This window comes from Entelurus aequoreus, linkage group LG28 (genome assembly GCF_033978785.1).
Source record: "Entelurus aequoreus isolate RoL-2023_Sb linkage group LG28, RoL_Eaeq_v1.1, whole genome shotgun sequence".
NCBI classification, from domain to species: Eukaryota; Metazoa; Chordata; class Actinopteri; order Syngnathiformes; family Syngnathidae; genus Entelurus; species Entelurus aequoreus.
Genome location: NC_084758.1, coordinates 7,840,831 through 7,856,391, shown reverse-complemented (window position 1 = coordinate 7,856,391; position 15,561 = coordinate 7,840,831). Strand labels below are relative to the sequence as shown.

Genomic DNA, 15,561 nt, shown 5'->3' with positions numbered 1-15,561 from the left:
TGTTTGTTTACGAGTTAGAATGCGTGAAAAAAGAAAAACACACACGCATTCTTGTCTGACGTAAGGAGTGTGAATGATCGGCAACATCCCAAAAAAAAGCGCAGTTCCCCTTTAAGGTTGAAATAGGAGTCGGAGTAAAAGACAAACAAAGGGAGGAAGAGGGGGGGGTTTAACTCTGTGGGCGGTGGAGCACGTAAGCCTACCTAGTGTGTGTGTGTGTGTGTGTGTGTGTGTGTGCTTGTATTTCTACCCTTCTTGAGACATGAAGAAGGAAAAGTATCTTCCATATGAGGAGGTGTGAACAAGTGATGACATAAATCATGGTCCCAATAACATTGCATATAATAGACAATGTCTCATTTGCACCCCTGCTGGTGACATCTATCAAAAGTTTTTATTAAAAGTTTTTAAAAGTGCTCCCCTTCTGGTCAACATATGAAATGACAAGTGTGTGTAAGAAATTAAAATGCGCCCCCTTTGGCCAAAATTAATAACAAATAAATATGTATATAGAGACATACTGTAATAACTTGAAGTAAATAATGAAGACTAAAAAACAATTACAAACAAAAATAAAAATAACTAAAAGCAGTCTTTTTCTCACAATGTGTCGACTTTTTCAAATAAAATTCCAATTATTATAATAATGTTGCCAAAAAGTCAAAGTTTTTTATTTTTTTTTAGAAAATTGTGACTTTTGACGAGTATAATTATGACTCTTTTCATAAAATTGCAAAAATCTCTAATCTTTTCTTGTAAAATTGCGACTGTTTTTGAGTAAAATTCCAACTTTTACCATAATATCGCACAAATGTTCAGTTTTTCTTGTACAATTTTGACTTGCGTCGAGTAAAATGACGACTTTTATCATAATACTGCCAAAATTCTACGTTTTTCTTGTGAAATTGTGACCTTTTTCTTGTGAAATTCCAACTCATTTTTCACAAGCTTTTTTATATTTGCATAGTATGTATATATTATTCATGTTGTAAATACACTTCTTTAAAAGTGCTCCCCATCTGGTCAACATATGAAATAACAAGTGTGTGTAATAAATTGAAATGCGCCCCCTTTGGCCAAAATTAATAAAAAATAAATATGTATATAGAGACATACTGTAATAACTTGAAGTAAATAATGAAGATTAAAAACCAATTACAAACAAAAAATAAAAATAATTAACTAAAATCAGTCTTTTTCTCACAATGTGTCGACTTATTTCTTATAAAATTGGGAACAATTTCTCATATTCTTTCTGTTTCTGTAATATTGCAAGATTTTCTCCTAAAATGATTACTTTTTTTTAAAATGTAAATTTATTACTTTCTAATGCAAAATGGTGACATTTGTCATATAAAATGCTGACTTTTATCACAATATTGCCCATTTTTTTGTTGTTCCTGTAAAATAGTGACATTTTTTTGAGTAAAATTATGACTTTGTCATTGTTTTGCCAAGTAAAATTCCGATTATTATAATAATGTTGCCAAAAAGTTAAAGGTTTTTTATGAAATTGTGACTTTTGTCGAGTATAATTGTGACTCTTTTCATAAAATTGCAAAAATCTTTAAGCTTTTCTTGTAAATTGCGACTGTTATTGAGTGAAATTCCAACTTTTATCATAATATCGCACAAATGTTCAGTTTTTCTTGTACAATTTGGACTTGCGTCGAGTAAAATGAGGACTTTTATTATAATACTGCCAAAATTCTACGTTTTTCTTGTGAAATTGTGACCTTTTTCTTGTGAAATTCCAACTTATTTTTCACAACAAGCTTTTTTATATTTGCATAGTATGTATATATTATTCATGTTGTAAATACACTTCTTTAAAAGTGCTCCCCATCTGGCCAACATATGAAATAACAAGTGTGTGCAAGAAATTGAAATGCGCCCCCTTTGGCCAAAATTAATAAAAAATAAATATGTTAATAGAGACATACTGTAATAACTTGAAGTAAATAATGAAGATTAAAAACCAATTACAAACAAAAAATAAAAATAATTAACTAAAATCAGTCTTTTTCTCACAATGTGTCGACTTTTTTCTTATAAAATTGGGAACAATTTCTCACATTCTTTCTGTTTCTGTAATATTGCAATATTTTCTCCTAAAATGATTACTTTTTTTAATGTAAATTTTTTACTTTTTAATGAAAAATGGTGACATTTGTCATACAAAGTTTTGACTTTCATCACACTATTGCCAATTTTTTTGTTGTGAATTTTTTTTGAGTAAAATTATGACTTTTGTCATTGTTTTGCCAAATAAAATTCCAATTATTATAATGATGTTGCCAAAAAGTCAAAGGTTTTTTGTTTTTTTTAGAAAATTGTGACTTTTGACGAGTATAATTATGACTCTTTTCATAAAATTGCAAAAATCTCTAAGCTTTTCTTGTAAAATTGCGACTGTTTTTGAGTAAAATTCCAACTTTTACCATAATATCGCACAAATGTTCAGTTTTTCTTGTACAATTTTGACTTGTGTTGAGTAAAATGACGACTTTTATTATAATACTGCCAAAATTCTACGTTTTTCTTGTGAAATTGTGACCTTTTTCTTGTGAAATTCCAACTCATTTTTCACAAGCTTTTTTATATTTGCATAGTATGTATATATTATTCATGTTGTAAATACACTTCTTTAAAAGTGCTCCCCATCTGGCCAACATATGAAATAACAAGTGTGTGTAATAAATTGAAATGCGCCCCCTTTGGCCAAAATTAATAAAAAATAAATATGTTAATATATAATATTCGACTTTTTTCTTATAAAATTGGGAACAATTTCTCATATTCTTTCTGTTTCTGTAATATTGCAATATTTTCTCCTAAAAAGATTACTTTTTTTTTAATGTAATTTTTTTTTACTTTTGAATGAAAAATGGTGACATTTGTCATACAAAATTCTGACTTTTTATACATTGCCAATTTTGTTGTTGTTCTTGTAAAATAGTGCCATTTTTTGAGTAAAATTATGACTTTTGTCATTGTTTTGCCAGGTCAAATTCCGATTATTATTATAATATTGCCCAAAATTTTTAAGTTTTCTTATAAAATTGTGACTTTTGTCGAGTAAAATTACGAGTCTTTTCATAAAATTGCAAAAATCTTTAAGCGTTTGTTGTAAAATTGTGACTGCTTTTGAGTAAAATTCCAACTTTTATAATAATATTGCACACATGTTCAGTTTTTCTTGTACAATTTTGACTTGTGTTGAGTAAAATGACGACTTTTATCATATTACTGCCAAAATTCTACGTTTTCCTTGTGAAATTGTGACCTTTTTATTGTGAAATTCCAACTCATTTTTCACAACAAGCTTTTTTATATTTGCATAGTATGTATATATTATTCATGTTGTAAATACACTTCTTTAAAAGTGCTCCCCATCTGGCCAACATATGAAATAACAAGCGTGTGTAATAAATTGAAATGCGCCCCCTTTGGCCAAAATGAATAACAAATAAATATGTTAATAGAGACATACTGTAATAACTTGAAGTAAATAATGAAGATTAAAAACCAATTACAAACAAAAATAAAAATAATTAACTAAAATCAGTCTTTTTCTCACAATGTGTCGACTTTTTTCTTATAAAATTGGGAACAATTTCTCACATTCTTTCTGTTTCTGTAATATTGCAATATTTTCTCCTAAAATGATTGCTTTTTTATGTAAAATTTTTACTTTTTAATGCAAAATGGTGACATTTGTCATATAAAATGCTGACTTTTATCACAATATTGCCAATTTTTTTGTTGTTCTTGTAAGATAGTGACATTTTTTTGAGTAAAATTATGACTTTGTCATTGTTTTGCCAAGTAAAATTCAGATTATTATAATAATGTTGCCAAAAAGTTAAAGGTTTTTTATGAAATTGTGACTTTTGTCGAGTATAATTGTGACTCTTTTCATAAAATTGCAAAAATCTTTAAGCTTTTCTTGTAAATTGCGACTGTTATTGAGTGAAATTCCAACTTTTATCATAATATCGCACAAATGTTCAGTTTTTCTTGTACAATTTGGACTTGCGTCGAGTAAAATGAGGACTTTTATTATAATACTGCCAAAATTCTACGTTTTTCTTGTGAAATTGTGACCTTTTTCTTGTGAAATTCCAACTTATTTTTCACAACAAGCTTTTTTATATTTGCATATTATGTATATATTATTCATGTTGTAAATACACTTCTTTAAAAGTGCTCCCCATCTGGCCAACATATGAAATAACAAGTGTGTGTAAGAAATTGAAATGCGCCCCCTTTGGCCAAAATTAATAAAAAATAAATATGTTAATAGAGACATACTGTAATAACTTGAAGTAAATAATGAAGATTAAAAACCAATTACAAACAAAAAATAAAAATAATTAACTAAAATCAGTCTTTTTCTCACAATGTGTCGACTTTTTTCTTATAAAATTGGGAACAATTTCTCACATTCTTTCTGTTTCTGTAATATTGCAATATTTTCTCCTAAAATGATTACTTTTTTTAATGTACATTTTTTACTTTTTAATGAAAAATGGTGACATTTGTCATACAAAGTTTTGACTTTCATCACACTATTGCCAATTTTTTTGTTGTGAATTTTTTTTGAGTAAAATTATGACTTTTGTCATTGTTTTGCCAAGTAAAATTCCAATTATTATAATAATGTTGCCAAAAAGTCAAAGGTTTTTTTTTTTTTTTTTAGAAAATTGTGTCTTTTGACGAGTATAATTGTGACTCTTTTCATAAAATTGCAAAAATCTTTAAGCTTTTCTTGTAAATTGCGACTGTTATTGAGTGAAATTTCAACTTTTACCATAATATCGCACAAATGTTCAGTTTTTCTTGTACAATTTTGACTTGTGTTGAGTAAAATGACGACTTTTATCATAATACTGCCAAAATTCTACGTTTTTCTTGTGAAATTGTGACCTTTTTCTTGTGAAATTCCAACTCATTTTTCACAACAAGCTTTTTTATATTTGCATAGTATGTATATATTATTCATGTTGTAAATACACTTCTTTAAAAGTGCTCCCCATCTGGCCAACATATGAAATAACAAGTGTGTGTAATAAATTGAAATGCGCCCCCTTTGGCCAAAATTAATAAAAAATAAATATGTTAATAGAGACATACTGTAATAACTTGAAGTAAATAATGAAGATTAAAAACCAATTACAATCAAAAAATAAAAATAATTAACTAAAATCAGTCTTTTTCTCACAATGTGTCGACTTTTTTCTTATAAATTGGGAACAATTTCTCACATTCTTTCTGTTTCTGTAATATTGCAATATTTTCTCCTAAAATGATTACTTTTTTATGTACAATTTTTACTTTTTAATGCAAAATGGTGACATTTGTCATATAAAATGCTGACTTTTATCACAACATTGCCAATTTTTTTGTTGTTCTTGTAAGATAGTGACATTTTTTTGAGTAAAATTATGACTTTGTCATTGTTTTGCCAAGTCAAATTCCGATTATTATTATAATATTGCCCCAAATTTGTAAGTTTTCTTATAAAATTGTGACTTATGTCGAGTAAAATTATGACTCTTTTCATAAAATTGCAAAAATCTTTAAGCTTTTCTTGTAAAACTGCGACTGTTATTGAGTAAAATTCCAACTTTTATCATAATATTGCACAAATGTTCAGTTTCAATTTCGACTTGCGTTGAGTAAAATGACGACTTTTATTATAATACTGCCAAAATTCTAAGTTTTTCTTTTGAAATTCCAACACATTTTTCACAAAAAGCTTTTTTATATGTGCATAGTATGTATATATTATTCATGTTGTAAATACACTTCTTTATATATTTAGAAAGGCTGGTCCTAAAGAGGGAGGCATTTTTCTCACGTCTCAAGAAGGTAACAAATACATGTGTGTGTGTGTGTGTGTGTGTGTGTGTGTGTGTGTGTGTGTGTGTGTGTGTGTGTGTGTGTGTGTGTGTGTGTGCTGTAATGGCCTTCATATGCTTGTGGTTAGACGAAAGGAAGGGACTGAGCGAAATGATTCGACCTTCTGTTTCAACACCTGACAAGACTCACTCACTCGTTTTTTAATAAAAACATCATAAAATATGGCTAGTAAGAGGTGGCTAACTATGCAGCTAAAAAAGTACCCTATTCCGCCCATCATGTCCTCTAAAAAACATCTCAAAAGAGCCAACATTACTCCACTTGCATGGCCTGAATATCACCCAATATTAGGGATATTGTTATCATAAGAGCTAACACAGAGGAACTACTTTTAGCAACGCCATGCTCACAGAGCGCTAACTAGCGTCTGATGCTATATTGACATATTGAGCGGCTGTTGGTGAAATTAGAGTAGATTTCTTTATTTACACCCGCAGGTAAACTAGTATGAATTCTAATTTATGATGTAAACGCCCAAGTAAGTGCAGACATTGTACAGTAAGTGATTTTTTTTATTATGTTTGTATATATTGTTCAGCACGTAGCAATACTGCCACATGGTGCTTAGTGTTTAGCACACAGCTTCTAAAACTTGGAGGTCATCCTCCTTATATTCAGCCTCAAAAATAGAAGCTTCTGCATCGTTATTTGTCCCGAAGTAGTCTTTGTTGTCTCTCATCAAGTCTGCCATGATTAGTAGTCTTTTTTTGTTGTTGAAGGGAAAGTGAGCGCAGCAATGCGTCTGTGAAATTATTACTTAAAATGATCAAAATAAGTAAATATTACATATTATAAATGTTACTACATGACATATATAATTACATCATGTATATATTACATGTTATTATGAATGCTACTAGATACTACATATATACTTACATGATGTATATATTACATGTTATTATGAATGTTACTACATGACATATATACTTACATCATGTATATATTACATGTTATTATGAATGTTACTACATGACATATATACTTACATCATGTATATATTACATGTTATTATGAATGTTACTACATGACATACATTATATACTCACATCATGTATATATTACATGTTGTTATGAATGTTACTACATGACATATATACTTACATCATGTATATATTACATGTTATTATGAATGCTACTAGATACTACATATATACTTACATGATGTATATATTACATGTTATTATGAATGTTACTACATGACATATATACTTACATCATGTATATATTACATGTTATTATGAATGTTACTACATGACATACATTATATACTTACATCATGTATATATTACATGTTATTATGAATGTTACTACATGACATACAGTATATACTTACATGATGTATATATTACATGTTATTATGAATGTTACTACATGACATACAGTATATACTTACATCATGTATATATTACATGGTATTATGAATGTTACTACATGACATATATACTTACATCATGTATATATTACATGTTATTATGAATGTTACTAGATACTACATATATACTTACATGATGTATATATTACATGTTATTATGAATGTTACTACATGACATATATACTTCCATCATGTATATATTACATGTTATTATGAATGTTACTACATGACATACATTATATACTTACATCATGTATATATTACATGTTATTATGAATGTTACTACATGACATACAGTATATACTTACATGATGTATATATTACATGTTATTATGAATGTTACTACATGACATATATACTTACATCATGTATATATTACATGGTATTATGAATGTTACTACATGACATATATACTTACATTATGTATATATTACATGTTATTATGAATGTTACTAGATACTACATATATACTTACATGATGTATATATTACATGTTATTATGAATGTTACTACATGACATATATACTTCCATCATGTATATATTACATGGTATTATGAATGTTACTACATGACATATATACTTACATCATGTATATATTACATGTTATTATGAATGTTACTAGATACTACATATATACTTACATGATGTATATATTACATGTTATTATGAATGTTACTACATGACATATATACTTCCATCATGTATATATTACATGTTATTATGAATGTTACTACATGACATACAGTATATACTTACATCATGTATATATTACATGTTATTATGAATGTTACTACATGACATACAGTATATACTTACATCATGTATATATTACATGTTATTATGAATGTTACTACATGACATATATACTTACATCATGTATATATTACATGTTATTATGAATGTTACTACATGACATACAGTATATACTTACATCATGTATATATTACATGTTATTATGAATGTTACTACATGACATATATACTTACATCATGTATATATTACATGTTATTATGAATGTTACTACATGACATACAGTATATACTTACATCATGTATATATTACATGTTATTATGAATGTTACTACATGACATATATACTTACATCATGTATATATTACATGTTATTATGAATGTTACTACATGACATATATACTTACATCATGTATATATTACATGTTATTATGAATGTTACTACATGACATATATACTTACATCATATATGTATTACATGTTATTATGAATGTTACTAGATACTACATATATACTTACATCATGTATATATTACATATTATGAGTGTTACTACATGACATATGTACTTACATCATGTATATATTACATGTTATTATGAATGTTACTAGATACTACATATATACTTACATCATGTATATATTACATGTTATTATGAATGTTACTACATTACATGTATACTTACATCATGTATATATTACATGTTATTATGAATGTTACTAGATACTACATATATACTTACATCATGTATATATTACATGTTATTATGAATGTTACTACATGACATATATACTTACATCATGTATATATTACATGTTATTATGAATGTTACTACATTGCATGTATACTTACATCATGTATATATTACATGTTATTATGAATGTTACTAGATACTACATATATACTTACATCATGTATATATTACATGTTATTATGAATGTTACTACATGACATATATACTTACATCATGTATATATTACATGTTATTATGAATGTTACTACATGACATATATACTTACATCATGTATATATTACATGTTATTTCGAATGTTACTACATGACATATATACTTACATCATGTATATATTACATGTTATTTTGAATGTTACTACATGACATATGTACTTACATCATGTATATATTACATGTTATTATGAATGTTACTACATTACATGTATACTTACATCATGTATATATTACATGTTATTATGAATGTTACTAGATACTACATATATACTTACATCATGTATATATTACATGTTATTATGAATGTTACTACATGACATATATACTTACATCATGTATATATTACATGTTATTATGAATGTTACTACATTACATGTATACTTACATCATGTATATATTAAATGTTATTATGAATGTTACTAGATACTACATATATACTTCTATCATGTATATATTACATGTTATTATAAATGTTACTACATGGCATATACACTTACATCATGTATATATTACATGTTATTATGAATGTTACTACATGACATATATACTTACATCATGTACTGTATATATTACATGTTATTATGAATGTCACTACATGACATATATACTTACATCATGTATATATCACAAGTAATTATGAATGTTACTACATGACATATATACTTACATCATGTATATATTACATGTTATTATGAATGTTACTAGATACTACATATATGCTTACATCATGTATATATTACATGTTATTATGAATGTTACTAGATACTACATATATGCTTACATCATGTATATATTACATGTTATTATGAATGTTACTAGATACTACATATATACTTACATCATGTATATATTACATGTTATTATGAATGTTACTAGATACTACATATATGCTTACATCATGTATATATTACATGTTATTATGAATGTTACTAGATACTACATATATACTTACATCATGTATATATTACATGTTATTATGAATGTTACTAGATACTACATATATACTTACATCATGTATACAATACATGTTATTATGAATGTTACTACATTACATGTATATTATTGTTATACTACTTATACTTAATGCAGTCCCCCTTTAATAGTAGAGTTCAATAAAGAGAAAACGTCTCAACGTTAGAAAGTCATTAGTTTATGGTGGTTACCATGGTTACGACACCAGGAACATGAAAAAACCAAAATAATTTCTTCTTCTCTTCCATCAGAGGACGTCTTCTCAGAGGTCAACGACCCGGCGTGGATGGCCCGCCTCTCGGTGACGCTGTCCGGAGATTACCATGACAACGTCTTCGTCCCCAACGCGCCGCCGTCCTCCGACTGCGAGCTCCTCCCCCGCGCCGGCTTGGACTCGTCGTCCTCCTTCTCCACCTTTGGTAAAAAAAAAACTCTTAAAAACCGGTCCACGACAAAGTCTCTTTCTCACCTTTACCTGCCCTCAGGTAAAAGTCCGGAGAAGGACGGCCCACTGGGCGGAGCCTTGTTGTCGGAGGTGAGCACCCTCTTCGAGATGCTGATGACGCAGAAGGCCGACGCCCACCCCGGCCCCCGAGCCGACGTCCTCTACCGACTGTCCTCGGCGTGCCGGCGCTCGCTGGACTCGGACGGCAACAGCGGACCAATCAGGGGCCTGGCCCCGCCCCCTGCACGCTTTTAACACTGGAAACAAGGAGAGAGAGAGGAGTCATGTGATCAGAAAGCATACTTGTCAATTTAAACCAGGGGTGTCCAAAATGTGGCCCGGGGGCCATTTACAGCCCCTAACTAATGTTTTAACATCCATCCATCCATCCATCCATCTTCTTCCGCTTATCCGAGGTCGGGTCGCGGGGGCAGCAGCCTAAGCAGGGAAGCCCAGACTTCCCTCTCCCCAGCCACTTCGTCCAGCTCTTCCCGGCGGATCCCGAGGTGTTCCCAGGCCAGCCGGTAGACATAGTCTTCCCAACGAGTCCTGGGTCTTCCCCGTGGCCTTCTACCGGTTGGACGTGCCCTAAACACCTCCCTGGGGAGGCGTTCGGGTGGCATCCTGAGCAGATGCTCGAACCACCTCACCTGGCTCCTCTCCATGTGGAGGAGCAGCGGCTTTACTTTGAGCTCCCCCCGGATGACAGAGCTTCTCACCCTATCTCTAAGGGAGAGCCCCGCCACCCGGCGGAGGAAACTCATTTCGGCCGCTTGTACCCGTGATCTTGTACTTTCGGTCATAACCCAAAGCTCATGACCATAGGTGAGGATGGGAACGTAGATCGGCCGGTAAATTGAGAGCTTTGCCTTCCGGCTCAGCTCCTTCTTCACCACAACGGATCGATACAGCGTCCGCATTACTGAAGACGCCGCACCGATCCGCCTGTCCATCTCACGATCCACTCTTCCCTCACTCGTGAACAAGACTCCGAGGTACTTGAACTCCTCCACTTGGGGCAGGGTCTCCTCCCCAACCCGGAGATGGCACTCCACCCTTTTCCGGGCAAGAACCATAGACTCGGATTTGGAGGTGCTGATTCTCATCCCAGTCGCTTCACACTCGACTGCGAACCGATCCAGCGAGAGCTGAAGATCCTGGCCAGATGAAGCCATCAGGACCACATCATCTGCAAAAAGCAGAGACCTAATCCTGCAGCTACCAAACCAGATCCCCTCAACGCCTTGACTGCGCCTGGACATTCTGTCCATAAAAGTTATGAACAGAATCGGTGACAAAGGGCAGCCTTGGCGGAGTCCAACCCTCACTGGAAACGGGTCCGACTTACTGCCGGCAATGCGGACCAAGCTCTGACACTGATCATACAGGGAGCGGACCGCCACAATCAGACAGTCCGATATCCCATACTCTCTAAACACTCCCCACAGGACTTCCCAAGGGACACGGTCGAATGCCTTCTCCAAGTCCACAAAGCACATGTAGACTGGTTGGGCAAACTCCCATGCACCCTCAAGGACCCTGCCGAGAGTATAGAGCTGGTCCACAGTTCCACGACCAGGACGAAAACCACACTGTTCCTCCTGAATCCGAGGTTTGACTATTCGGCGTAGCCTCCTCTCCAGTACACCAGAATAGACCTTACCGGGACGGCTGAGAAGAGTGATCCCACGATAGTTAGAACACACCCTCCGGTTCCCCTTCTTAAAGAGAGGAACCACCACCCGGGTCTGCCAATCCAGAGGTACCGCCCCCCATGTCCATGCAATGTTGCAGAGTCTTGTCAACCAAGACAGCCCCACAGCATCCAGAGCCTTAAGGAACTCCGGGCGGATGTCATCCACCCCCGGGACCTTGCCACCGAGGAGCTTTTTAACTACCTCAGCAACCTCAGCCCCAGAAATAGGAGAGCCCACCACAGATTCCCCCAGGCACTGCTTCCTCATAGGAAGACGTGCTGGTAGGATTGAGGAGGTCTTCGAAGTATTCCCTCCACCGATCCACAACATCCGCAGTTGAGGTCAGCAGAACACCATCCCCACCAAACACGGTGCTAGGTTTTTTAAGCTAATTTAGCAGGGTCCAAAATGTTGTTACTTGACGAATGCTACCTATTAGCATGCTAACATTAGTAGGCTAGCTTTTTTAAGCTAATTTAGCAACGTCCAAAATTTTGTTACTTGACGAATGCTACCTATTACCTTGCTAACATTAGTAGGCTAGCTTTTTTAAGCTAATTTAGCAACGTCCAAAATTGTTACATGACGAATGCTACCTATTACCTTGCTAACATTAGTAGGCTATCTTTTTTAAGCTAATTTAGCAGGGTCCAAAATTTTGTTACGTGACGAATGCTATTTATTAGCATGCTAACATTAGTAGGTTAGATTTTTTAAGCTAATTTAACAACGTCCAAAATTGTTACGTGACGAATGCTACCTATTACCTTGCTAACATTAGTAGGCTAGCTTTTTTAAGCTAATTTAGCAGGGTCCAAAATGTTACTTGACGAATGCTACCTATTAGCATTCTAACATTAGTAGGCTAGTTTTTTCAAGCTAATTTAGCAACGTTCAAAATTGTGTTACGTGACGAATGCTATCTATTAGCATGCTAACATTAGTAGGCTTGCTTTTTTAAGCTAATTTAGAAACGTCCAAAATTTTGTTACGTGACGAATGCTACCTATTACCTTGCTAACATTAGTAGGCTAGCTTTTTTAAAGCTAATTTAGCAACGTCCCAAATTTTGTTACGTGACGAATGCTACCTATTGCCTTGCTAACATTAGTAGGCTAGCTTTTTCAAGCTAATTTAGCAATGTCCAACATTTTGTTACGTGACGAATGCTACCTATTACCTTGCTAATATTAGTAAGCTAGGTTTTTAAACTAATTTAGCAGGGTCCAAAATGTTGTTACTTGACGAATGCTACCAATTAGCATGCTAACAATAGTAGACATGCTTTTTAAATAATTTTGCTCATATTTGTTATTTGACGCTATCTGGCCAGGGTGCTAACCGTTAGCATTTCAGTTCGACTTTGGCTCCTTAGCATTCACAGGGAATTTCTACCCATATCGCATTTTCTTGTCCTTTGGAAAAAATATGTACGTTGTCCTGGTTTTGAAGGTGAAAACCAAAACGGCCCCCCGCATCATTTTGATTTGTCAATCTGTGGCCCTCGGTGGAAAAAGCTTGGGCACCCCTGATTTAAACTTGTGTTACATTGTGATCTTGCAGGGAGGAGGTAGAACACGACTGAGTTTGCAGTTGTCAGTGTCAACAAAACTAATACCGGGGTGCCTCGGTCTACACCTTAGTCCTCTAAAGTCCTGAATATGTCCCCCAAAGACAAAAACATTGAAAATGAATCCATTGCAGACAATATGACAAAACACATTTTATAGGGAATAGTTACAATACATTTTTTCTCACCATCTTTATTACCTTTAGTGCTAACACTTGCAACTTTTTTTGGCCCCATGGTGGAATATTTTGCAGTGGTAGTGAATAAAAACCAGTACTCGTGCACAGATTCTTTGTGAGGACAGGAGGAACCGGGGGTGCCCCGGTAGTGGTCAACGTAGTGGTCAACATAGTGGTTAACGTAGCCTGCAGCTGCCGAGTGGCAGGAAGTGATTAATGGGGACGTTTGTTGGAAACAATGAAGAGGAAACAGGAAGTAGTTTCATAAAAGAATGTTTCTGTGTGGCAGCTAATGACCACAAGACTCTTTTGATGTTTTTTACTTCTGGATCCAACATGAAAGTTAAAAGGGAGAGGGGGGGGGGGGGGTCTCAGACCTGCTGAGAACACATGTGGACCACGTTTAAGGTTCAATTAGTGGACCTTCTTGTCGAAACAAAAAGAACAGCACTTTGTACATATTTTTGTGAAGTAATCTACTCTTTTTTTCTTACTTTTTATCTAATAAAAAAATCTTTATACCAATTAAATGTGTATGTTGACACACACACACACACACACACACACACACACACACACACACACACACACACACACACACACACACACACATGTATATATATATATATATATATATATATATGCATATATATATATATGCATATATATATATATATATATATATATATATATATATATATATATATATATATGCATATATATATGCATATATATATATATATATATATATATATATATATATATAAATAGATACAGTAAATGTGTATGTGTATATGTATATATATATATATATATATATATATATATATATATATGTATGTGTATATATATGTGTATATATATATATATATATATATATATATATATATATATATATATATATATATATGCTATATATGCATATATATATATATATATATATATATATATATATATACACATACATATATATATATATATATATATATATATACATATATATATATATATATATATACATATATATATATATATACATATATATATATATATATATATATATATATATATATATATATATATATATATATATATATATATATATATATATATATATATATATATATATATATATATATATATATATATATATACATATATATAAGTGTGTGTGTGTAATATGTATACGTTAGGTCAGGAAAAAACACAGAGGCTATATCATCCCTACAAGCCTGTTTCTCAGGTTTCCTTGCTCGTCATACATACATATGTAATGGAAGTCTTATTTTGTCTAATGAGTTCATGCTAATTCACAGGTGTAGATTTGTTTTTAAATCACACTGATCAACATACTTGCCAACCTTGAGACCTCCGATACCAGGAGGTGGGGGCGTGGTTGGGGGCGTGGTTAAGAGGGGAATATATTTAAACTAGAATTCACCAACTCAAGTATTTCATATATATATATATATATATATATATATATATATATATATATATATATATATATACATATATATATATATATATATATATATATATATATATATATATATATATACATATGTATGAAATACTTGACTTTCAGTGAATTCTAGCTATATATATATATATATATATATATATATATATATATATATATATATATATATATATATATATATATATATATATATATATATAT

At 31.9% G+C, this 15,561-nt stretch overlaps 1 protein-coding gene across 2 annotated transcripts in view; it reads left to right on the top strand.

The window, feature by feature from the left end:
• The window catches only part of LOC133645229 (protocadherin-12-like), a 47,046-nt gene extending 34,259 nt beyond the window's left edge, over positions 1-12,787 (top strand). For both annotated transcript variants that reach the window (XM_062040114.1, XM_062040113.1), the window contains exons 4-5: positions 10,238-10,405; positions 10,472-12,787. In XM_062040114.1, the coding sequence (XP_061896098.1) occupies positions 10,238-10,405; positions 10,472-10,686 (383 nt within the window). In that variant the 3' untranslated portion in view covers positions 10,687-12,787. The remainder of the gene's footprint in view (positions 1-10,237; positions 10,406-10,471) is intronic.
• The last annotated feature ends 2,774 nt before the right edge of the window (positions 12,788-15,561 follow it).